This window comes from Natator depressus, chromosome 23 (genome assembly GCF_965152275.1).
Source record: "Natator depressus isolate rNatDep1 chromosome 23, rNatDep2.hap1, whole genome shotgun sequence".
Lineage (NCBI taxonomy): Eukaryota > Metazoa > Chordata > Testudines > Cheloniidae > Natator > Natator depressus.
Window position 1 is genome coordinate 21,507,760 of NC_134256.1, and position 22,488 is coordinate 21,530,247.

General features: G+C 50.8%; 6 protein-coding genes, 7 non-coding genes and 1 pseudogene across 13 annotated transcripts; 7 read left to right on the plus strand and 7 right to left on the minus strand.

Moving 5' to 3' along the window:
* Positions 1–1,137: 1,137 nt before the first annotated feature.
* Positions 1,138–1,616, plus strand: LOC141976356 (histone H3). The gene has a single exon (XM_074937306.1). The coding sequence runs from the start codon at positions 1,138–1,140 to the stop codon at positions 1,546–1,548; it is 411 nt and encodes a 136-aa protein (XP_074793407.1). The 3' UTR covers positions 1,549–1,616.
* A 1,177-nt stretch (positions 1,617–2,793) lies between these two features.
* Positions 2,794–2,865, plus strand: TRNAE-CUC (transfer RNA glutamic acid (anticodon CUC)). Its single transcript has one exon. It is a non-coding gene; the product is annotated as a tRNA-Glu (tRNA).
* Positions 2,866–3,083: 218 nt separating this feature from the next.
* TRNAT-AGU (transfer RNA threonine (anticodon AGU)) lies at positions 3,084–3,157 on the minus strand. The gene has a single exon. It is a non-coding gene; the product is annotated as a tRNA-Thr (tRNA).
* Positions 3,158–7,384: 4,227 nt separating this feature from the next.
* On the plus strand, positions 7,385–8,162 carry LOC141976367 (histone H4). Its single transcript, XM_074937316.1, has one exon. The coding sequence runs from the start codon at positions 7,385–7,387 to the stop codon at positions 7,694–7,696; it is 312 nt and encodes a 103-aa protein (XP_074793417.1). The 3' UTR covers positions 7,697–8,162.
* A 6-nt stretch (positions 8,163–8,168) lies between these two features.
* LOC141976455 (histone H4-like) lies at positions 8,169–8,933 on the plus strand (annotated as a pseudogene).
* Positions 8,934–9,367: 434 nt separating this feature from the next.
* LOC141976344 (histone H4) lies at positions 9,368–11,790 on the minus strand. Its single transcript, XM_074937291.1, has 2 exons — positions 11,430–11,790; positions 9,368–10,961 (listed from the first exon to the last, which is right to left on the minus strand). The coding sequence occupies exon 1, from the start codon at positions 11,758–11,760 to the stop codon at positions 11,449–11,451; it is 312 nt and encodes a 103-aa protein (XP_074793392.1). The 5' UTR covers positions 11,761–11,790; the 3' UTR covers positions 9,368–10,961; positions 11,430–11,448.
* Positions 11,791–13,634: 1,844 nt separating this feature from the next.
* On the minus strand, positions 13,635–13,706 carry TRNAM-CAU (transfer RNA methionine (anticodon CAU)). The gene has a single exon. It is a non-coding gene; the product is annotated as a tRNA-Met (tRNA).
* A 380-nt stretch (positions 13,707–14,086) lies between these two features.
* Positions 14,087–14,158, minus strand: TRNAG-UCC (transfer RNA glycine (anticodon UCC)). The gene has a single exon. It is a non-coding gene; the product is annotated as a tRNA-Gly (tRNA).
* Positions 14,159–14,896: 738 nt separating this feature from the next.
* Positions 14,897–14,968, minus strand: TRNAA-CGC (transfer RNA alanine (anticodon CGC)). The gene has a single exon. It is a non-coding gene; the product is annotated as a tRNA-Ala (tRNA).
* Positions 14,969–15,077: 109 nt separating this feature from the next.
* TRNAS-GCU (transfer RNA serine (anticodon GCU)) lies at positions 15,078–15,159 on the plus strand. Its single transcript has one exon. It is a non-coding gene; the product is annotated as a tRNA-Ser (tRNA).
* Positions 15,160–15,777: 618 nt separating this feature from the next.
* Positions 15,778–15,851, plus strand: TRNAN-GUU (transfer RNA asparagine (anticodon GUU)). Its single transcript has one exon. It is a non-coding gene; the product is annotated as a tRNA-Asn (tRNA).
* Positions 15,852–16,762: 911 nt separating this feature from the next.
* LOC141976362 (histone H3) lies at positions 16,763–17,237 on the minus strand. Its single transcript, XM_074937311.1, has one exon. The coding sequence runs from the start codon at positions 17,235–17,237 to the stop codon at positions 16,827–16,829; it is 411 nt and encodes a 136-aa protein (XP_074793412.1). The 3' UTR covers positions 16,763–16,826.
* Positions 17,238–19,039: 1,802 nt separating this feature from the next.
* Positions 19,040–19,429, minus strand: LOC141976308 (histone H2A.J-like). Its single transcript, XM_074937235.1, has one exon. It carries the CDS (start codon positions 19,427–19,429, stop codon positions 19,040–19,042), a length of 390 nt encoding a protein of 129 aa, XP_074793336.1.
* Positions 19,430–19,791: 362 nt separating this feature from the next.
* LOC141976329 (histone H2B 8) lies at positions 19,792–20,335 on the plus strand. The gene has a single exon (XM_074937263.1). The coding sequence runs from the start codon at positions 19,829–19,831 to the stop codon at positions 20,207–20,209; it is 381 nt and encodes a 126-aa protein (XP_074793364.1). The 5' UTR covers positions 19,792–19,828; the 3' UTR covers positions 20,210–20,335.
* Positions 20,336–22,488: the final 2,153 nt, after the last annotated feature.

Here is a 22,488-nt window from a genome sequence, read left to right on the forward strand (position 1 = left end):
GTCCATCTGGCCCAGTGTCCGGTCTTCCGAGAGTGGGAAGGAAAGCGGGTGGAATCGGGAGGGCGGCGGAATTCACCCCAGCCCGGCAAATTCAAACGGTACAAACGGCTGCGCGCCATGCTGCCAGCAAATCAGCGAAGGGGGCCCAGGGCACGCACGCCCCCTTCTCCCACCCCCCGCACGCCCGTGTGGGATGGAGGGTCGGGGAGGGTTGTGTCTCCCGCCAATCCCCGGGCAGCCCGGGAAATTCAAAAAGCTCAACTACCCCAGCTGCGAGTTACTGAAAATCCGCGGGAGGCGCAGAACGCGCAGATCAGGGGCACTTCAGCAAGACCTCCCCTTCCCTTCTATCCCTGCCAGCAGTGAGCACCCAAAACCGCACAGTACCCCTCTATGCCCTCCCCCGCAGGCACTGAGCACTCCTCCCACTTCCCTTGTATCCCCCTAGGTCAGGGGTTCTCAAACTGGGCGTCTCGGGACCCCTGAGGCGGTTGCGAGGTGATTACATGGAGGGTCGCAAGCTGTCAAGCTCCACCCCAAATCCTGCTTTGCTTCCAGCATGCATAATAGTGTTAAGTATATAAAACAGGGTTTTTAATTTATAAGGGGGGAGGGTCGCACTCAGAGGCTTGCTACGTGAAGGGGGTTACCAGTAAAAAAGTTTGAGAGCCACTGCCCTAGGCTCTGAGCAGACCCCCTCCCAGTGTCCCCTCCATCCGCCTGGGCCCTGAACAAGCCCCCCGCATGGCCCTCTATTTCCCCCCCCCCCGCCCAAGTGCCCCTCAGGCACTGAGGAAAGTCCCTCCCAGTGTCCCCTCCATTCCCCCTCAGGCACTGAGCATTGGCAAGCTCCCCCCTCCAGTGTCCCTCTATCCCCTCCCAGGCATTGAGCACACACCAGGGTCCGCTCTATGGCCAGGCGCTTAGCGCTCTGCTCTAGGGAGTGGAAACAGAGGGGTTAAGTCACCTCTCCCCAATCCCTGCTCAGCCCGGGAAATTTAAACCCCTCAACGGTCGCCCTGCTGCTCCTAGCCAATCAGGAGCCAGGACTGGGCTATAAATGGCTCACAAGCGAGGCTAGGTGTTTATTGCTCTGTGGCAGGAGTGGAGAAAGGCAGGTAGCGAGCTGCAGCGAGCATGGCCCGTACCAAGCAGACGGCTCGTAAATCCACCGGTGGCAAAGCGCCCCGCAAGCAGCTCGCCACTAAAGCTGCCCGGAAAAGCGCCCCCGCCACGGGCGGGGTGAAGAAGCCTCATCGCTACCGCCCCGGCACCGTGGCCCTGCGGGAAATCCGCCGCTACCAGAAATCCACCGAGCTGCTGATCCGCAAGCTGCCCTTCCAGCGCCTGGTGCGGGAGATCGCCCAGGACTTCAAGACGGACCTGCGCTTCCAGAGCTCGGCCGTCATGGCCTTGCAGGAGGCGAGCGAGGCTTATCTGGTGGGGCTCTTCGAGGACACCAACCTGTGCGCCATCCACGCCAAGCGAGTCACCATCATGCCCAAGGACATCCAGCTGGCGCGCCGCATCCGCGGGGAGAGAGCCTAGAGCCGCTCCCCTCGGAGCCCGCCGGCTCCCAAACCAACCCCCCCAAAGGCTCTTCTAAGAGCCACCACGTGCCCACGCGAAAGAGTTGAAATTCACCCTTTATCTGCCTCCTAGAACAAGGTCACACTGGCTAAGTGCCTTCTCGGCACCGGAGTCAGATCATTGCAGCACTTGTGCTACTCCGCTTCCTAGATAATGTCGCAATGAGTTGGTTCTGCAATTACGAATCTGTTTATATAATCACAAACGAGGGAAAAAAAGCTTGAATTTAGTCTCTGGCCTTACAAGGCAGTACCCGCAGTTCCTAAACCCCTTCCCAGTAGAGGCAGGAGTTCAGTACAAACATGACCATTTTAATTTTAAAACGCCCCTTTTGAAAACGTAGCTTCTCCAATGCTCAAACCAGCCTGCCCACATGGGGTCTGGTGTTCAGGGAAGAAGAAACCTGAGCAAGGCAGCGGCCACAGAGTTTCTCTAGGGCGCGGAAACGAATCAATCAAATATTTGTTTTATCACCATCTTTTTTCTGGCCTGCAACAACTGAGTGAAGATTCGGAGTCGGTTTGAGCACAAGGGTCTGGCTCCGTATTTGCAACTTCTCTTGTTTGGAGAAAAGTTTTTTTTTTTTTTCCTTTTGAAATAAAAGAAGCTGTTTTATTCAACACCGCCCCCGTCCCTAGGCGGTGGCTTGATATGCAAATGACTGGGGATGGGGGGAACAGAGATGAACTAATTGCGGAAGTTCAGAAAATAAGCAACTCTCCGGTCCGCTGCCCGCCACTGCTGCCCCCAAGTTCAATCAAGCACCCCGAGAAGTTGGTACGGAGGCTTCTAAACAAAGTCAGTTCCCAACCCCCCACCCCTTCACCAAACACCCTGAAACACAACACCTCCTACCCTTCTGCCAGCATCTCTCTCTAATCCGGTTCCCGCGCCCGAATCCTCCCGAGGGGAGTGGGGAAAAGGGGTGACCGTGTCCCCCTGCGGAGTGTTTTTCCTCCCTGGACTGAACCGCACCAGCAGGGAGGACAAGGAGACTTGTGCGGGGGGGTGGGAAGGGAGAGGTGCTCTCGCTGCTGCCAGGGTTCATCCCTGCATTTACTCTATTCCTTCGCTGGCGGAGTGCTAAAGCCGGGCTAGGTCTAAATCCGTGTTCGGTCAGCGGCGCTGCGTGTGTTCACTCGGAGCTGCGAACTCCAGCTCCTTACCTTGTATAGCGCGTTATGGAGAAAAATCTGCATCGCCTCCCTGGTGGTCTAGTGGTTAGGATTCGGCGCTCTCACCGCCGCGGCCCGGGTTCGATTCCCGGTCAGGGAAGGAGTTCTGTTTTATTTTTTTTTCCCCAAGACCATTATTTTTGCCCTGTGGCATTTTGTGCAGACCGATCTATAGGAGTCCCCGACAGGCAATAAACTCGCCCCGGCGAGCGGCTTGTTCGCCAAGCGCCGGGGCCCCGTAAAAGGGGAAGGGAGGCGGGAGCGGTGGCCACACGCGTGTGCGGGGCGCGATGGCGAGTAAAGGTTTGTTTGATGAAAAGGCACCGCTGGGATTCGAACCCAGGATCTCCTGTTTACTAGACAGGCGCTTTAACCAACTAAGCCACGGCGCCGGCTTGCGAAAGGGCCGCAATTGTCTCCTTAATGCCAAGCGGCCCCATTCCCCCATTTGGGCACATGCATGGGGGAGCTGCGAGAGGGACTCGCCGGGCGCAGCTTCTGCACCGTGCCTAAGATCTCAGCCCCTTCTGCCGGTTACAAACACTTGTAAATCCTCCCCTGGTGACTGCCGGAATTAAATCCCTCCTAGGCGTGTATCTGGTCGGGGAAGAATCTAACTGGCTGAGTTTCTGGGACACAAGGACTGACCAGTTTAGTTTTAATAACTTTATCCAGTCATGAACTGAACCTTTTAAATCCCTCAGGAACTGGTGTCCGAGCCCTTGCTAATAACGCAGCTCTGTTTGTCTCTGTTTCCTTGCCAAAGAAAGGCCCTTGGATGACACCTGGCTAGAGGGTGTGCGGAAGTGGGCCTGTTCGCAATGTTTTCTCTGAATACTGTGCGGGTACCTCAGTTTCCCCTAGGCATTTTTGAAGTATCTAGGTCAGTGGTTCTTAACCTTCACCCCTTTGGTTCCCAAAATCTGTTCTTGCACCCCTTATCAAAAATCGTTGAAGTAGGTCAGTTCTTTAAGCCTAGAGATATTTTTTGTTGGTATATTACAATAATCATTAAAAAAAGTATCATGTTAATAAATACGTAGCTTTGAAGAAGCAAAGTAGTTGTACTTACCTGCCTGTGCTTAATTTGTGATTTCGATGATTTAGCTTCTAAAAAAAAATCTGGCCTGTCTCGCACCCCAGAAAGGGCATCTCACACTCCCAGGGGATGTGTGCATCCCAGGTTAAGGACTACTGATCTAGGTGGGGGGGGAAAAAGGGGGTGTGATTGTTGCAAAGCCCTAGAGGGCAGGTGTGAGGGGGTCTGCACAGAGAATGGCCGACACCCCATCTCCTGGCAACTCATGGCCTGGGCCCCTCCCCTGCAAGGTTCCAGCTGAAGGGGCTGGAGAACAAAGGGATCAGGTGGCCTCCTGGCCCCGGGAAAGAGACAAAGGCCAGAGGAGGGGCTGGAGAGGGCTTCAGTTTGGAGCTGGCTGGGGAGACAGGGGGAGGCCCAGAACCTGGGTCTGGGCTTCCCATCCCCCCCAAGATGGACCTGACTGAGGGGTCCTGTTTTCTGTACCTACAAGCTCTGTTTTCGGTTGTGTTCCTGTCATCTAATAAACCTTCTGTGTTACTGGCTGGCTGAGAGTCACATTGAATTGTAGGAAGTGGGGGTGCAGGGCTCTGACTCCCCCGCACTCTGTGACAGAGGGGGTCAATTTGCCCTTTGTTTAAGGCCTGCTTGAACAGATTTGCCTAATCCAGGCCAGGCGGGTTTGCATCCGTGCCACCAACATCATCCTAACTTCACGTAGAATGGTGTTGCACACCATTTTCAAATGACACACCTCGCACGGCATACATGTTTTGCACAAAGATTAGTACAATGGTGCGTAGGGTGCATAGGTGCTGGAAGTAGGGGGCTGCTGCACCCCCTGACTTGAAGTGGATTCCATCATACACAGGGTTTGCAGTTTGGTTCAATGGCTCTCAGCACCTCCACTGTACAAATTGTCCCAGTACCCCTGTAGCTAAGGGTCAGAGTCAGGCTTTCAAGTGCCAATCAATAGGCCAGTGCATCATTGGCAAGAGAGTCCATCTTGTTGCACTCCTGGGCTTAAATAAAGTGCTTGGACCAACCAAGGGCCAGAACGGAAGCTGTCAGTCTGGCTTTCCAGGCAGTATGTCTTGTGGTATTTACCTTCACAGGATCTGTGCAGTCATATGGGCAACCCATATCATGGCGGCTAGGTACTGCTACATTCTCTCATTCTCCCATCTTCTCCCCCACACACTGTTAGTACCTGCTGGTAAATATTAATCCTTTCCGTTCTTTCTTTCTGCATATTTCATCCATGTATATGGTAACTATTCTTTAGAATCTCTGCCTTCAACAAAGAGTATGTCTGAATTTGAAGGCTCAGAACACTGGTCCTTGACCAACAAGTAACCCTATTCAGGAATTTAATCAATGATGCTGTATCTTAAACAATCTTGGGTGCCTTCATGCCTATACATCTCCAGATATTCTTGGAAACAATCTTCTTAACATGTGTGTGCATGCACACACACAGAGCTGATATAAGCATATATAGACTTGGGAAACTGATATGGGATCACTGGTACAGCTGGTGTTTTCTGATGTGGAATGAACCAGGAAGAAAGATTGGAAAAAATGGGGTTAGTTTAGTCTGGAGAAGAGAAGACTGAGAGGGGACGTGATAACAGTTTTCAAGTACATTAAAGGTTGCTACAACTGGAAGGGGGAGAAAAATTGTTCTTGTTAACCTCTGAGGAGAGGACAAGAAGCAATGGGCTTAAACTGCAGCAAGGGCGGTTTAGGTTGGACATTAGGAAAAACTTCCTAACTGTCAGGGGGGTTAAGCACTGGAATAAATTGCCTAGGGAGGTTGTGGAATCTCCTCCATTGTATCAAGTATCAGGGGGTAGCCGTGTTAGTCTGTATCCACAAAAACAAAAAGGAGTCTGGTGGCACCTTAAAGACTAACAGATTTGTTTGAGCATAAGCTTTCGTGGGTAAAAACCCCACTCCTTTAGATGCATGGAGTGAAAATTACAGATGCAGACATAAATATACTGGCACATGAAGAGAGGGGCATTACCTCACAAGTGGAGAACCAGTGTTGACAGGGCCAATTCGATCAGGGTGGAGGTAGTCTACTCCCAACAATACATGAGGAGGTGTCAATTCCAGGAGAGGCAAAGCAGCTTTTGTAATGAGCTAGCCACTCCCAGTCCCCGTTCAAGCCCAAATTAATGGTGTTAAATTTGCCAATTAATTTTAGTTCTGCTGTTTCTCTTTGAAGTCTGTTTCTGAAATTTTTTTGTTCAAGTATAGCTACTTTCAAATCTGTTATAGACTGTCCAGGATGTTCTTCTACTGCCTTTTGTGTGTTACCATTCCTGATGTCCAATTTGTGTCCATTTATTCTTTTACATAAAAGAATAAATGGACACAAATTGGACATCATTTCTGTGCTAACAAGTTCTGACCCCAGAGGGGTCCTAACCCCCAGTTTGAGAACCCCTGCTGTAGGAACCTGGGAACCAGCCCTGAAGGAAATGAGCCATGTGGGCAGCAGACCAAAAGGACGCAGTGGTTCTGTGTTCTGGAACAATTTGTATAGTGTGGGGTGCTGAGAGCCATTCAACCAAACTGTAAACCCTGTATGTGATGGAAACCATTTCAAGCCAGGGGGGTGCAGCATCACCCTGAGTTCCGACACATATGAAAAAGACAAGGCTGCAAAGATTTTTTCAGCAGCTGGGAGCAATGTTTGACTTGACTCTGAACAATCGGATGATGCGGTTCTCCCATTCAAAAACCCACAGAAGGGAGTTTGCAGTCAGCCTCCAATTGAGCCTGCAGTCCACCCGACATGTGGATCCCCACACTACCCTTGGTGTTAGAGAGCCAGCTGGTGGGTCTGCTGATAGAAGAGGCTTATCACCCTTCTATCCCACTGTGTGATTTTGTTTAGCTTAATAGAATGTTCATAGAGTCATAGAACTGGAAGAGACCTCGAGAGGTCATCCAGTCGAATCCCCTGCACTCATGGCAGGACTAAGTATTACCTAGACCAGGGGTTCTCAAACCCCCTCAGGGGGTCATGAGGTTATTCTGTGGGGGGTCGTGAGCTGTCAGCCTCCATCCCAAACCCCACTTTGCCTCCAGCATTTATAATGGTGTTAAATATATAAAAAAGTGTTTTTAATTTATAAGGGTCGCACTGAGAGGCTTGATAAGTGAAAGGGGTCACCAGTACAAACGTTTGAGAATTACTGTCCTACAGGGATCTGGGTCAGTAAGAAATATATTCTCCTTCCTGCTTTTTCCTGGGCCCCATCCCAAAGGGGAGCATTGTTTGTATCCTTCGCTCACTGTGGTGAAGGTGCAAAGAGGAGAGGCCAAAGCTGCATTTGAAGTTAACTGCTGATTAATGATTGGCCAGGGAGCGATACTAGGTGTCTCACTGGTAAGCGAGAAAGCCAACGTCACCCTGGGCGGGGCGGGCGCGAGGGGAGAGATGCTGCGGCCCGCCTTTTTGCCTCTCGGTTTTCACTCCGGTCGGACATCGCCTATATAAACCCATGATTTTTGAAAATACCATTTCATTTTGTTTGTTTGTGTGTGATTTGTAAGTTTTGTAGTCATGTCAGGTCGCGGCAAGGGCGGTAAGGGGCTGGGGAAAGGTGGCGCTAAGAGACATCGCAAAGTGCTGCGGGATAATATCCAGGGCATTACGAAGCCTGCGATCCGTCGCTTGGCTCGCCGCGGCGGGGTGAAGCGCATCTCGGGGCTGATCTACGAGGAGACCCGCGGGGTGCTGAAGGTTTTCTTGGAGAACGTGATCCGCGACGCGGTGACTTACACCGAGCACGCCAAGCGAAAGACGGTGACCGCCATGGATGTGGTGTACGCCCTGAAGCGCCAGGGGCGCACCCTGTACGGCTTCGGAGGCTGATTGATTTTTTTAAAGCGTGACTTGCATTTTGATCAACCCAAAGGCTCTTTTAAGGGCCACCCACTTCCGCACGGAAAGAGCTTGTTTCATTTCTGGTTGCGTTGTCATTGAAGTGAAGTGGTTTATAGGGATGTAGTAATGGGTTCGTTTAGTCGCAATAAGGGAACTTTTTTGTTTTTTTGTGTATGGGTTTTTAAAAACTCTTGTGTCCAGCCCAGCAGAGGCTGTAAACTTCAGCGATGTGATTGGTTTTGCGAACAGTTCTTTCGGAAGGATTTCGATTTACTCAACTCACTGAACCTATAGTGCTGGGAGTAGCATTCAGAACGCTGTGCGTTTACACAGCTGGAAAGGGGAACGAAAACGCCTCGATTTGTGCACGAAGAAGAAAGGGGACGTGCAGCCCCGGCCTTGCATGCAATACTGCCCCAGGAGCCTTTTTGGGGAGAGGGACATTAAAAGTTTTGGCACGATGACAGATTCCCTGAGTGTCTCTGTTTTAGAGTTTTTCCCCTTCCCAGTTAAATTGATATTCCAACAGCGGCTTGCCCCACGGAGCCGGCTGCAGCAGCCGTTCTCCCGCCAGATACTGTAGGGGGGTCTCCTGGGTCCGACAAGCCTGCGGCCGAAATATCTTTTCCCCCATCCTGCCTATTGAGACTGAGCGGGGTGTTTATTCCCTCGCGTCTTGCAGCTCCTTTCTGCGCATGCTCAGGAATAAGTCCGGGCGCCAAATTTAAACTTAATGGCTGGCGAATAATTGGCAGGGGTGCGATACTCGGTGTCCGATTGGTGGATGGGGAGTCGCCGCACCCGGTGGGGCTGAGAAGGGGACGGGAGAGAGATCCCGCCGGCTCCGCTCCTAGGTTTTCCCTCTGGTCCGCTCACAGCGGCGCTGAAAAGGGCTGGTGTTTTGGTCTGTTAGCGCCGCCATGTCTGGGCGCGGGAAAGGGGCTGGGGAAAGGCGGTGCTAAGAGGCACCGGAAGGTCCTACGGGACAACAGCCAGGGCATTACGAAGCCTGCGTTCCGCCGTCTGTTCTCGCCGCGGCGGGGCGAAGCGCATCTCGGGGCTGATCGACGAAGAGACCCGCGGGGTGCTGAAAGTTTTCTTGGAGAACGTGATTCGGGACGCGGTGACTTACACCGAGCACGTCGAAAGGAAAACCGTGACGGCCATGGATGTGGTGTACGCCCTGAAACGCCAGGGGCGCCCCCTGTACGGGTTCGGGGGCTGATCCTCAAAAATGATTCAACCCAAAGGCCCTTTTAAGGGCCACTCATTCCCGCATAGAAAGAGTTGGTCTTGCTGTGTACGGTTACACGGATATTAACATTGTGCTTATATCTGGTTTGGATATTAACCTGCAAGTACTTTTTTCAACTAAGCTACTGCAATGTTAGTCAAGTAGCCGGGGGTAGGCCTGTTAGTCTGTAACGACAACGGGGAGTCCGGTGGTACCTTAAAGACAGATTTATTTGGGCATAAGTTTTGTGCCTAAAAAGCCCCCTTTCAGGTGCACGAAGTGAAAATTACAGATGCAGGCATTATTATACTGGAGAATTTGCAAATTTAACACTCTTAATTTGGGCTTGAATAGGGGCTGGGCGTGGCTGGCTCACTACAAAAGCAAGTTCGCCTCTCCTGGAATTGACCGGACTCCTTGTTACAATGTTAACGATACTGTTGCAATAATGATACAACTCGAGGGTATAAACCAATAATACTTAACAGAGCTATACTGTTTTTTAAAGGAACTGCGTTGCTGAAGAAGGAAAATGGAGTCAGCCTTGTGGCACCTTAGAGACTAACATTTATTTGGGCATAAGCTTTCGTGGGCTAAAACCCACTTCATCAGATGCATGGAGTGGAAAATACAGTAAACAGAATATATATCACAGCACATGCAAAGATGGGAGTTGCCTTACCAAACTGGGGGTCAGTGCTGACCAGGCCAATTCAATTAAGGTGGAAGTGGCCTATTCTCAACAGTTGACATGAAGGGTTGAATATGGAGAGAAAATTACTTTTGTAGTGTTAACAAGGGCAATGCAATCCAGGTGGACATCAGCCATTCCCAACAGTTGACAAGAAGGGGTAAGTATCAGCACAGGGAAAATTACTTTGTAGTGACCCAGCTACTCCTAGTCTCCATGCAGTCCTAATTTGATGGCGACCAGTTTGCAAATTTATTCCAGTTCTGCAGTTTCTTATTGAAGTCTGGTGTTGAAGTTTTTTTGGTTGAATGGCCACTTTAAAGTCTGTTAAGTGGTCAAGAAGGTAAGGGAAACTTAATGATTTATTTGTATAGTATACTTAGGATGATTTCTCTTATGTGCATGATACTGGGAAAGAATGCCTCAGCTAATGCTAGAAGACATGGGGGGGGGGGGAGAACCTGAGCCCTCAAATAAGCCAAAGCTAGGCATGTTTATAAAACAAACAAGTGCCCTATCAATGCTGCATGTAGATAAGCAATGATACTGAATGCCTGAAACAGTCTTCTCAAATGGGAGAGTGGGTTGACAGCAGGAGGTTCTTTAGCTAAAGAAATCACATGGGTCTATCTTGCATCAATGGCATTTTAGCCTGGACACCGGTCTGTTTTGGCAGTGGGATGGTCTTTGACAACTTAAGGTCTGAATTTTCAATGAGAACTCTATTTGGTGCAGAAAAAGTGCTGTTAAACAGCTGAGAAGGAACTAACCCAGTCTCAGTTACAAGCTGTATTAGACAACCGTTTTGCTTAGTCACAAACCAGGGGTACTTGCACAAGTTGGGAACAAGACAATTGCAATGTTGGGGGTCACATCCCCTGCGCAGAACAAGCTTTTACAGCAGGTTTATAGAGCTGAGGGGAAAGGAAGTGATACATGCATCTGATCACAAATGAGAGGTTGGAAGAGGAAATTTAGAGGAATTTGAGCAGCTTCAATCCTCCCATACTGACTCTTACCGAAAGAGGACAACTTGCAAGGGACCAGTCTTTGGCGGGAGGAAGGAAAATCATGACAATTCTAGTATTTCAGTTCAGTCACTATTAGATTACTATGAAAACAGATTTCCCTTGTCACGCAAAGGCAGTTTCCTGCTGAAGGCAAGGAAGCTGCTGTGTTACAAAGTATCAAAGGGCTTCAGAAAAGGACAACGGAGAAGGAAGATACCTCCAAATAAAAGCCGGACGTTAGCCACGAATCCAACGATCCACAGCTAGGGTTAGCTGCACAAGGATTTCACATCACAAGCAGACTCCTCCTAACAGTTTCTACAGAGAAATCAAAAGAGCATTTACGAGCAGTCATAACCCCCCCACAGGGTTTCATCTATTCAGCCACAAGGAAATCGTTCTTTCATTATCTCAAAAAAGAGATCAGAAGAGCTTTAGAAATGAATTAAAACTTTCTTCTGAGTAGTAAAATCCACAATTATCTATATGGTATCACCCAGTGGTATACACGAGCCGGTTTATTTTTAAGTGAACTCAAAAGGATTTAAATTGGAAGGAAACCTAAAAACTGAGTGCTCAGGAGACTCAAGAAAACACGTGTTATCAAGAACTACCCCTTAATACAACGCCACACAAACGAATTTGGATAAAAATAAGTGTCCTCGGAAAACTAGTAAACTGTAATTTAAAACACGTACAACTAGACCTCTGTGCCCAGCAAACCCAGCTCCTTCTGTGCGAAAGTGGGTGGCCCTTAAAAGGACCTTTGGGTTGTAGCAGCCGTACCGGTTCCTGGGCTGGCAGTTTAACCCCCGAAGCCGTACAGGGTGCGCCCTTGGCGCTTCAGGGCGTACACCACATCCATGGCAGTCACCGTCTTCCGCTTGGCGTGCTCGGTGTAAGTCACCGCGTCGCGGATCACGTTCTCCAGGAAAACCTTCAGCACCCCCCGGGTCTCCTCGTAGATCAGCCCCGAGATGCGCTTCACCCCGCCGCGGCGAGCCAGTCGGCGGATCGCAGGCTTAGTAATACCCTGGATATTATCCCTTAATACCTTACGGTGTCTCTTAGCACCTCCCTTACCTAGGCCCTTTCCGCCCTTACCACGGCCCGACATTTCCACTCTGAGTTTAAGTAACACAAAAAGGAAAGTGCCCTCTGGGCCAAGCCAAGGGCTTAACTAGGCTGGGATCCGACCAGAGGGAGAACTGCGAGGGAAGCCGGCGGGAACGCCCTCTCCCGCCCGCTTCTCAGCCCAGCCGCGTGACGCTCTTTCCCCTCCCACCAATGAGACACAGCGCATCGCACCCCAGCCAGTCCTGAGCCAGAATTCTACTTTAAATGCAAAAGAGTGAATTTTGGCGCGCGCGCCCGCGTGCAGTTCATAGCTCTTGCACCCCTAGGCTTCCTGCATCAGATAGGAATGCAAAAAAAGAGCTTGAGCCCCCAGCATCTCTTCCATTGTAAAAGGAGGGAGCTGTTATTTCCCTCTAGTACTGAGGGGACCACTGGAGACCTGTGTCACGGCGTCCCCGGGCGATGCTCTGGATCTGCTCCCTAAGAAGCCAGGCAGGACTCCGGGGGAGCCTCCTCTCTGGGAGCAGCCTGTCCCCAGAGCAAGACACTGCCCGGCTTCCACCTTCCTGGGTCTGACCTCGGAGCCTTCAGCCTCCCCTGCCCCACCCTGCGCTTCCCGCAGCGAGTCCGCCCAGGCGGGGCTCCTGGGGAAGCCAGAGGGTCCTGCCCCCCAACTCCACAGTCTGACGTGACTCTCAGCCAGCCGGTAAAACAGAAGGTTTATTAATTAACAAGAACACAGTATAGAACAGGACTTGTTAGCGCAGAAATCCCTGACTTTCAATCCACTCCATCCTGGGGAGTCCTGGGCTAGGCGGCCTTGGCTCCCCACAGACAGACTCCCAGCTTCCAGCCACCCAACCTCAGACACCCCTGTTGCTCCTCCTTGCGTTTGTCTCGCTTCCCTGGTCACATCCCCCTCCTGGGTCTCAGGTTAGGAAGGGCACCCGTCGTAGCATCCAAACAGGCAGCTGGAGCAGCCTCACCTGCCCCAGAGGTCTCAGCCAAAGGCACACACCCCTATTCCCACCAGTGGGGTATTAGTACAGCACATGGGGAAACTGAGGCATACACAGTATTCATGCAAAACAGTAAAATTCACATAGGCTGAACAGTAGGACTCACATACAACATAATGAGGGGAAATCCCTACTTTGTCACATCTCTCCCCGGTTTGAGACGGAACTGAGTGGGGGGTCACTTTAGCCAGTGGCCTGGGGAAATTCAGGCCCCCCTCTCCGGGACAAAGTATCAAAGTTATAACATTTGTACTCCCCTTAACAGGGACCACCTCCGTCTCATACTCCTGAAGGGACAGAGTCCACCTCAGGAGTTTGACACTGGCCCCTTGCATCTGGTGCAGCCACGGCAGGGCGAGTGGTCCATGTACACAGTGAAGCGCTGCCCAAATAGCTCTGGCTGCAGCTTTAAGAGCCCCGCCCCCAGGGCTAGGTATTCCTTCTTTATGTACCTGACATGAGCTGGAATCATAAAGGGGGATGTGGGAAGTCACACAAGTAACCCACCAGGCTCATCCAGATGTGAAAAAAATGCAAAATGGGTGTGGACTAGCAGAAGCAATTTAATCAATCCAAAATACCACAGCGTGAGCACACACCTTACAGTGGTATGGCGTTTTCAAAATAGATTTATAGCTCTTCCAAGCTCATTAGCTAAAGCAAGAGAAGAAAGCAACCGATAAAAAAATCGAACTTTTCTCTGTGGACACAAGACAGCGTAGACTGAAAAAATAAAAAAATGGACACTAAAAGACATTCTGCCATATAGGCAACCCTGTCTTTTCTTATTGCCAAACACGAAGTATTCAGAGAATGTGTGTTTTTTGTGCTATGCAGAACAAATCAAACCAGAAAAATGCTCTGGTTCTATTGGGGATGGGGAAGAAAAGGCAGATAGCAGAGGATGGTTTCGATCCATCGACCTCTGGGTTATGGGCCCAGCACGCTTCCGCTGCGCCACTCTGCTAGGCGGTGACATAGGTTTGTGTAAATGGATGTCATGCATGTGTGTGTTCTTGCACCAGGGCCAAAAGGCGAGAGATCCAGTTTAACACGGTTTCCTTTTCATTCTCTTGAAGCACAGGGTCGCTGGCAAGAACAACAAAGAGTCTCCTGCCAGGAGAACTATCGGGTGGCGGCTTTGCCTTGTTTAATTCACGGTCCCCACTGAAATGCCTGCATGACCAGCCGGGTTCCGGGCTTGCTTTCGGCAGTGGGATTTTTTGGGGTGCTGGGAGCTCCTTGCTTTCTGCAGTCTTTGTATGTTGCTTTACTAATAAAGGGCAACATGGGTGTGAAATTAACCCCATTAACGTCCTGTTCTTTTAATAAAAGAGAATTGGGTGTTGCGTTGGCCGGGAATCGAACCCGGGTCAACTGCTTGGAAGGCAGCTATGCTCACCACTATACCACCAACGCAGACGAGCAGCAATTTGCTTCTGCCTTTCTTGTGCAACTCCCCGTCAGTGGCCTATGGCCGCCCATGGGCCTATTACAATCCTGCCTGCTTCAAACCAGCCAGCAGGGGTCAGCGGCCTGGGTCCCTGTGCGACTGGTGCTGTTACTTCTCTTTTGCTGCTCGCAAGAGGAGTCTTTTAAAAAAACAACCAACCAACCCACCCCCCTGAAAAATTCCTGAAACCTATCCCTGAGCCAAAGCTTTCTAACCCTGCTGCTATTCAGCTGGAGGATGGCCCAGACAGGTTTGGGAGTTGGTGGATGCCTCTTCACTAGACGTTTTCAAAGGGGGGATGGCTAAGCCTCTGTCTTGGACAGCAGACCCAACAAATCCTGCCTCTTGGCCGGAGGTTGGAGCAGAAAGCCCTGGCTGTCCCCTCGTCTAGGCTCAGCCGCGCCCCTCTGTTTTCCAGCACTCTGGGGAAGAATTCAGCGGCTCTTCCCTCTTCCGTCTGTATTGAAATTACTTTATTTTAAAGGGTAACTCCGGATTATAAATCGTGGCTCGCTTTTTGATCTTCTTTTCGCAGATGGCTACAACCACTCAGGGGAGTCTCCCTGGGAGCAGAGCCGCGGAGAAACATGGGCTACACTTTGCCACTTGAGGCAGTCTGCCCATGGGGGGGAGTGTGATCGGGGGCCATTGTCTGCCCCCGGCTCCTTTCCCTCCCCCACATAATTAGGGAGAGAAAAAGAATATGGAGATGCCAGGGATTGAACCCGGGACCTCATACATGCGAAGCATGCGCTCTACCACTGAGCTACATCCCCTTCTGGAAATTGTTTTCCCATACACCAGATTTGCTTCCAGCGCTGGGCTGGGGCGCCCAGCACCCAGGATATGATGTCCATGAAAATCAGACTTCAACTCTCCGCAGAAGACGAGGTGGCCGAGTGGTTAAGGCGATGGACTGCTAATCCATTGTGCTCTGCACGCGTGGGTTCGAATCCCATCCTCGTCGGTCCCCTTGCTTTAGTTACTTTTTTGGGGTGGAACACATCAGCACCAAACTGTGGGCTCACGATCCCCCCATGGCTGTGCTTTGGGCGGCAGGGGAGTCCCAAGCAAGCTCCTGTTTATAAGGCCCCAGTCACGGAAGGGTGACCCTGCTTCTTGCAACCTCCGGCCTTCAAAGCAGCCGTGAAAGAGTTTGTGACAAGGGCAGGCAGGAAAGCGCTGGTGCCTTTTGCTGTATGCGAGACTGTGCTGCGCAAAGAAGGCGACAACTACTCCAAGGTACAAGCTCCTCTTTCGTCCTGCGCTGAGCTGCAGCCGGCTTGGGGGTCATTCTCTAACCTGACCCACTGATTCGTATTTCCAGCCCCATCCATACCTGGTCCTTTCCCTCGCTAGCTTTCCTTTGCTTATCTCTGCCCCCACAGGTGGTCTTCCCCTGTAGCCCCAGCGGTCCTTGCGCCTTCTCGGTTGTGGTTTCACAGCGCTGAGCTTTCGTACAATGAAGAAGAAATTACATCGGCTCCAGTAGTAGAAAAGAGTCAGTGGCCCCAAAGGAGAAGCCACGAATAGATAATGCTACGTGTGAAAGGGAAGTCGAGGTACGTGCGCGCAGCAAGCAGATGTCTCTGTGGCGCAATCGGTTAGCGCGTTCGGCTGTTAACCGAAAGGTTGGTGGTTCGAGCCCACCCAGGGACGAGTTCTATTTAAACCGCCGGTGCTTTTAACAACTTCCAAGCACATTTGCGCCTGCTGTTACATTGTCACATTATCCAAATGGTTCACACAAGGACTATCTTATAACCTGCGCCGTATCTACACCACACTCTAGCCCCCTGATTAACCTTGGAATCGCAGGCACAGGAGTGGGGAGTCTGTTGACTTCCCAGCAGTTGGGGATCTTTTCTGGTTACACCGATTTGTCTTGGCCATTTAGTTTAGCCTCCTATGTGCCCCCCTCGTGGCAATAAATGGATGGATGGTTAAAAAGTCGGTTCTCAGCGTCAAGGTACAAAGACATGACACGCCTTAGGATATGGCGCCACTTTGTGGCCATCTCGCTCGACTCCTTTTAAATAGATTTATGTTCACCGAAATTTTTTCTCCCTAGAAATCCAAGAACAGATTTTGAGTTTCTATATATAAACGCCACAGTAGGGACTCGGCCTTGGAACAGATATTGAGGAGGGGGCGGACTGGGGAGTCACTTAATAAGGCCTTTAAAGATGCTGTTCCTTGGGTGCTTTTCATCTCCCCCGCGGCTACCTGCCACCTACATCCGTCAACCAACCCTGGGCCAAGTCTGCCTTTCACTACCAACTTTTCAATGGTAAATGGAATCACCCCAATTCCAGCATGGTCGGATTACAAAATGGGCTAAAAACCCGGCTACGATTAAGGTCTGAACATCTTTAAGTAACTTTCTTTTCCGGTGAGCTAATGGTATCAAAGCTAGATCACATTTGCAGATTGACCTAATCGCAACATTTATAGGACACGAAGCTTTGCACTAAACAAACTCCGTGTTTAGGGAAAAAACCACTTGGCAAATGTAACCCTGATTAAGGCAGATAAAGGGTGAATTTCAACTCTTCCGCGTGGGCACGTGGTGGCTCTTAGAAGAGCCTTTGGGGGGGTTGGTTTGGGAGCCGGCGGGCTCCGAGGGGAGCGGCTCTAGGCTCTCTCCCCGCGGATGCGGCGCGCCAGCTGGATGTCCTTGGGCATGATGGTGACTCGCTTGGCGTGGATGGCGCACAGGTTGGTGTCCTCGAAGAGCCCCACCAGATAAGCCTCGCTCGCCTCCTGCAAGGCCATGACGGCCGAGCTCTGGAAGCGCAGGTCCGTCTTGAAGTCCTGGGCGATCTCCCGCACCAGGCGCTGGAAGGGCAGCTTGCGGATCAGCAGCTCGGTGGATTTCTGGTAGCGGCGGATTTCCCGCAGGGCCACGGTGCCGGGGCGGTAGCGATGGGGCTTCTTCACCCCGCCCGTGGCGGGGGCGCTTTTCCGGGCAGCTTTAGTGGCGAGCTGCTTGCGGGGCGCTTTGCCACCGGTAGATTTACGAGCCGTCTGCTTGGTACGGGCCATGCTCGCTGCAGCTCGCTACCTGCCTTTCTCCAGTCCTGCCACAGAGCAATAAACACCTAGCCCCTCTTGTGAGCCATTTATAGCCCAGTCCTGGCTCCTGATTGGCTAGGAGCAGCAGGGCGACCGTTGAGAGGTTTAAATTTCCCGGGCTCATCACGGATTGGCCATAGGGGGCTGCTCCCTCTGTTGGGCTCATGAGGCTTCTGGGGTTTGAGCGCTTCCCGCCTTTGGAAGTGCGGGGGGAGGGGACTGATCTCTGGGGCACGGGGATTGGCTGGAACTTGAAAACCGCCACCTCCTTACAAGAGTGCGGGGGTCAGGTGTGTCAAGGAGGGGTTCTAGAACTAAGTCCCCTCCTCTGATTGGCTGGCCAGTATTTGAATTTCCCGGGCTTGACAGGGATTGGCTGGAGATTTTACGCCCACGCGTGTTTGTCCACAGGTGCCCGTGGACCTATGTGCCCCCCCTCCCCCCCGTCGCTCTCCCGGGGAGACACAAGGCTCCCTGGTGGCGAAGCGCTGTGGCAGGCTGGTCCTTGATCTCTGCTGCTAAATTCGGGGTGTCGGCGCTAAAGGGGGATGGGGGTGAGTCAGCGGCTCGTGCACCGTGCACAGGGACCCCGGCCCTGCAACGGGCCCCGGGCTCCCCTCTGCCCATGCAGTGGCAGCAAAGACTGAAACTGCGACTCCTAACGTGAGCCACGCGTGCAGAACGTTTCTGTCGGCCCCACACCGGGGGGGGGGGGGCAGTTTTCCCCTCTGCAACCCCACCTAGAAACAAACCTCCGGCTTGCATTTGAATCTGTGCCTCTCGTCTGAATGCACTTCCCGCCCCTCCGGCTCCATGTCATAAACACTGAATGAAAGCAAGATCCACAGGAGAATATGATCCATAAGTCTGAATTTTTCAAGGGTATGAAGATCACAATAATTTCCATGGCAACATATGATATGAAGTCCTAAGTACAGGGTAGGGGGCTTTGATACAGGCTCTAGCAAAAGGCGAGCTAGACTATGGGGCAGGCGGGAAGCTCTTATTCCTAACCACATGGTTTGTTCTGTCCTGATCCCCCGCTTCATTGACCCCCGTAGAAGCAGGATCTGGGTGGTTGTTGTTATAATCTAATGATTAAAGCACAACATGTCCCGAGATCTGGATTCTATGCCAGAGAGGCTGCTTTGTGTGACCCTTTGCATGTCTTTTAGCATCTCTGATCTTCTCCCTCCCCCCCAAAGGGGCACGTTTTCTAAGGAGTGAATTCGCTTTGTGGCTGCTGAATGAGAACGGAGGGGATGTGTGCGTGGCGGGAGGTCTGAAGAGGTTTGGAAAGTTCCGCCCTTGGAAACAATGTTTTCTTTCTTCTCCAGCCGGCTGCAGCTCATTGCGAGCCAGGCCAAAGGAGAAGGGTGTTTCAAAGACAGAAATGAGGGATCTCCTGTCCTATTCATTTACTCTTAACATTGTTGGCCTTCTCACTCCTGGGGCAGCTCCAGCTCTTGACCTCACAACCTGGGAGAGAACTAATTCACAGCTTTCATCTATCCCCTCAAACCCTTAAAACGAAACCTCTATCGATTTTTTTTTCGCCCTGTATGAATTGGGACAGACTTTGTTCCGTTTACACCACGAACACTAAGCGTCCCATTTCAGTACCACAGCTCTATAGTGTAGCACAGACTTCCTAGAAACTATAAGGGACTGACAAGCTCTTTTTATGGATTTGTGGGTGGCTCTTAAAAGAGCCTTTGGGTTCACGCAGATCGAGTCGCGGGGAAACTTCTCCCCCAGGGGACGCAGCGGCCTCACTTGCCCTTAGCCTTATGGCTCTCGGTTTTCTTGGGCAGCAGCACCGCCTGGATGTTGGGCAGGACTCCACCCTGGGCGATGGTGACTTTGCCTAGCAGCTTGTTCAGCTCCTCGTCGTTGCGGATGGCCAGCTGCAAGTGGCGGGGAATGATGCGGGTTTTCTTGTTGTCCCGGGCGGCGTTGCCAGCCAGCTCCAAGATCTCAGCAGTCAGATACTCCAGCACCGCGGCCATGTAAACAGGGGCACCGGCACCCACTCGCTCCGCGTAGTTCCCCTTACGCAGCAGCCGATGCACACGGCCCACAGGAAACTGCAGCCCCGCACGAGACGAGCGAGACTTGGCCTTAGCTCGCACTTTCCCACCTTGCTTTCCGCGGCCAGACATGACGACAACTTGCTCAAACTTTTCTCACAAGAACGAAATGTAACAATATCTAGCTTCTTGAATTGTTAGCCTTTTATTCCCTCATGGGGATGGGGTGAGCGGATTCTGATTGGCTGCGTCATGCTTCTCTTCCAAAACACCCAATGGGAAAGACACTTCGCAACCCCGCCAATCGGGAAAGAAAGAGGGGGCTGTCGTCCAATCGCAGCGCAGCATTTCGAGGAAGCTCATTTACATCGGCGGTCACAACTACAAATGGCCGCCCGATATGGAAGCAGCCAATAGGAAGGGTGGAATTAGGCTACCCTCGTTTGCATACGGGCGCTATAAATAAAGGACTCTCGGCCGGGCGGATTATTGCGTTGCTGATTCTGTTCTGTGTTGTCGATAGCGGTCGAGATGCCTGAGCCGGCGAAATCTGCTCCCGCGCCCAAGAAGGGCTCCAAGAAAGCGGTGACCAAGACCCAGAAGAAAGGGGACAAGAAGCGGCGCAAGACCAGGAAGGAGAGTTACTCCATCTATGTCTACAAGGTGCTGAAGCAGGTTCACCCCGACACCGGCATCTCCTCCAAGGCCATGGGCATCATGAATTCCTTCGTCAACGACATCTTTGAGCGCATTGCTGGGGAGGCGTCCCGCCTGGCGCATTATAACAAGCGCTCCACCATCACCTCCCGGGAGATCCAGACCGCCGTGCGCCTGCTGCTGCCCGGGGAGCTGGCCAAACACGCCGTGTCTGAGGGCACCAAGGCTGTGACCAAGTACACCAGCTCTAAGTAACCGCTCTGTGTTCTCCAAGAGACTTCAACTATGAACCCAAAGGCTCTTTTAAGAGCCACCCACTTTCTCCATGAGAGAGCTGAGAGTCCTAGCTAATACTCTAAAACGCGTTGATCATCTTTTTATAGGGGTATTAACTTATATGTAAGATGTTTATATGAGCAATGAGAACTTTTGTAGAAAGTTATTGTCTCAGGGTTTGATATATAACACAAAATAGATGTTTACCTAGAACTACTTCTAATTTTTAGAATAGATAAAAATGTTCTGTCCTATTAATGTCTACTATTCAGCAATGGCATCTGAACACCTTTATGTTTATGCAATAGAAAATATCAATTTTTATAAAATACTAAGATTTTTTTTAGTTTATTTTCCCTAATAAAAATTCTTACCATCTCCATCTAAAAGCAGAATCTTTCTGAAAACAGAAGGGATTAGTTCATAGCTCTAAAACAAATGGCACCAAAATACTTAAAGGGACTGGGGAAGGAGAGGCCTGAAGCCATTATGAGTGTAAACATGCAGACTGGATTTCTCTAATTAGAAAATGAATGTTAATTTTAAAAATCACCATTTAGTTATTTGGGGAGGCATCCATTCTTGTGATATCTGTGTCCTCAGTGAAAGAGGCTTTAGTCGCTGTTTTACCCTTAATTGTTTGCTTTTTTTATCTAGAGTTAACCCCCCCAAGTTTTGTAACTGCAAGAAAATTGTATTCCTAGAGTAAAATAACATCTCTAATGTTAAACTGATACACCTTCGCTGTAAACTTTGAATCCATTAGAATAAATATTCCCATATTCACTTCCCCCAAGACTTAAAACCATTGTGAAATAACCTGAAGCTGCTTTTATAGAAAAGTCAAATTACAAATTGGTATTCGATCTTTGCAGAGAAAGGTATATTGTAAGGGTAGTGTACACTTCCAGCCTTTTAACAAAATACCACATTTAGTATAAGCTGCCATCTCCTTACAACTGTAAGAGAAAAGGAGGACTTGTGGCACCTTCGAGACTAACCAATTCATTTGAGCATAAGCTTTCGTGAGCTAGAGCTCACTGCATCGGATGCACGAAAGCTGATGCTCAAATAAATTGGTTAGTCTCGAAGGTGCCACAAGTCCCCCTGTTCTTTTTGCGAATACAAACTAACACGGCTGCTACTCTGAAAACTGTAAGAGACACTGAGGATTTTCTGTCCTTTCCAGTTCTGACATGGAGCGATATTTTTATTTATTTTTTCATATTAACCCCCCCCCCCCCCCCCCAGCACATGGAAGTTAAATAGTTGACCTGGGAGTCACCTGCACCGAGGCAGCCCAAGGGTCTCGAAGAGAGGGGGGTGGGATGTAGCTCAAACACTCTTTGATTCCAAACTGCGGCCAACGTGATTCTCTCGGCCAGAGAAGTGGGGAGGAGACAAAAGGTCACTTGACGTTTGCAAATATCCAGGTGTTTAGGATGCTCGTAAGTGTGAATTGGGGGGGAGTGGGGACACACCCCGCCGTTGGGCTGAGGATGAAAAAGCTGTATTCCCTCCAAGTGGCGCCGTGGGAGGTTTTTTCCCCCTCTGCAAAGTTTGGGGCAGGGCAGACTTCAGGAACTGAATGCCAGGACGCGGCAGAAAGAACAAAGTGCCCCATTTGCACGGCCGTGGGGTGGATCCATTTGTGCTCCGTCACCTCTCCAGCCCCAAACCTTTGTGATACTTTCTGGTGACAAATAACCCATTTCCAGAGTCCAAAAGGGACTTTTTAAATCTCTTCCAAGTTAAGGGCGGGGAATATGCAGTCCTGACGTCTGTTACCCGACGGAGCCAAAAATGCAGGGGCCTAAGGGCAATTAAAGGACACCCACACTTCCTCTAACACTCACTTTGCGGCCTGCCTCAGCTCAGAGATCCCTGACATGATTCGCAGACCATGAACTCAACGCTGAGCGGCAACATGTAATTCCGAAAGTCCTAATGCTAAAATGACACTCTTCTTCCCCCCCCCCCGACCTTTTGCGCATGCTCTGGGGCAGATAAGGCGCCAAATTTTACTATTTAATTTTAAATGAAAGACTGTACGCTGATTGGCCAGCGTGGCAAGAGGTCTTATTGGTGGAAGCGGAGAAGCTAGGGATTGGGAGGCAAAAGGGGAGTTGAAGTACAGATAGGTACATTGTAAGGAGAGTGGTCACTTTAGGTAAGCTATTACCAGCAGGAGAGTGGGGTGGGGGGAGAGAAAACCTTTTGAAGTGATAAACACCCATTTTTTCATGCTTTGTGTGTAT

Coding starts and splice junctions, on each gene's coding strand:
- LOC141976356 (XM_074937306.1), top strand. CDS start 1,138: ATGGCCCGTACCAAGCAGACGGCTCGTAAATCCACCGGTGGCAAAGCG.
- LOC141976329 (XM_074937263.1), top strand. CDS start 19,829: ATGCCTGAGCCGGCGAAATCTGCTCCCGCGCCCAAGAAGGGCTCCAAG.
- LOC141976308 (XM_074937235.1), bottom strand. CDS start 19,429: ATGTCTGGCCGCGGAAAGCAAGGTGGGAAAGTGCGAGCTAAGGCCAAG.
- LOC141976362 (XM_074937311.1), bottom strand. CDS start 17,237: ATGGCCCGTACCAAGCAGACGGCTCGTAAATCTACCGGTGGCAAAGCG.
- LOC141976367 (XM_074937316.1), top strand. CDS start 7,385: ATGTCAGGTCGCGGCAAGGGCGGTAAGGGGCTGGGGAAAGGTGGCGCT.
- LOC141976344 (XM_074937291.1), bottom strand. CDS start 11,760: ATGTCGGGCCGTGGTAAGGGCGGAAAGGGCCTAGGTAAGGGAGGTGCT.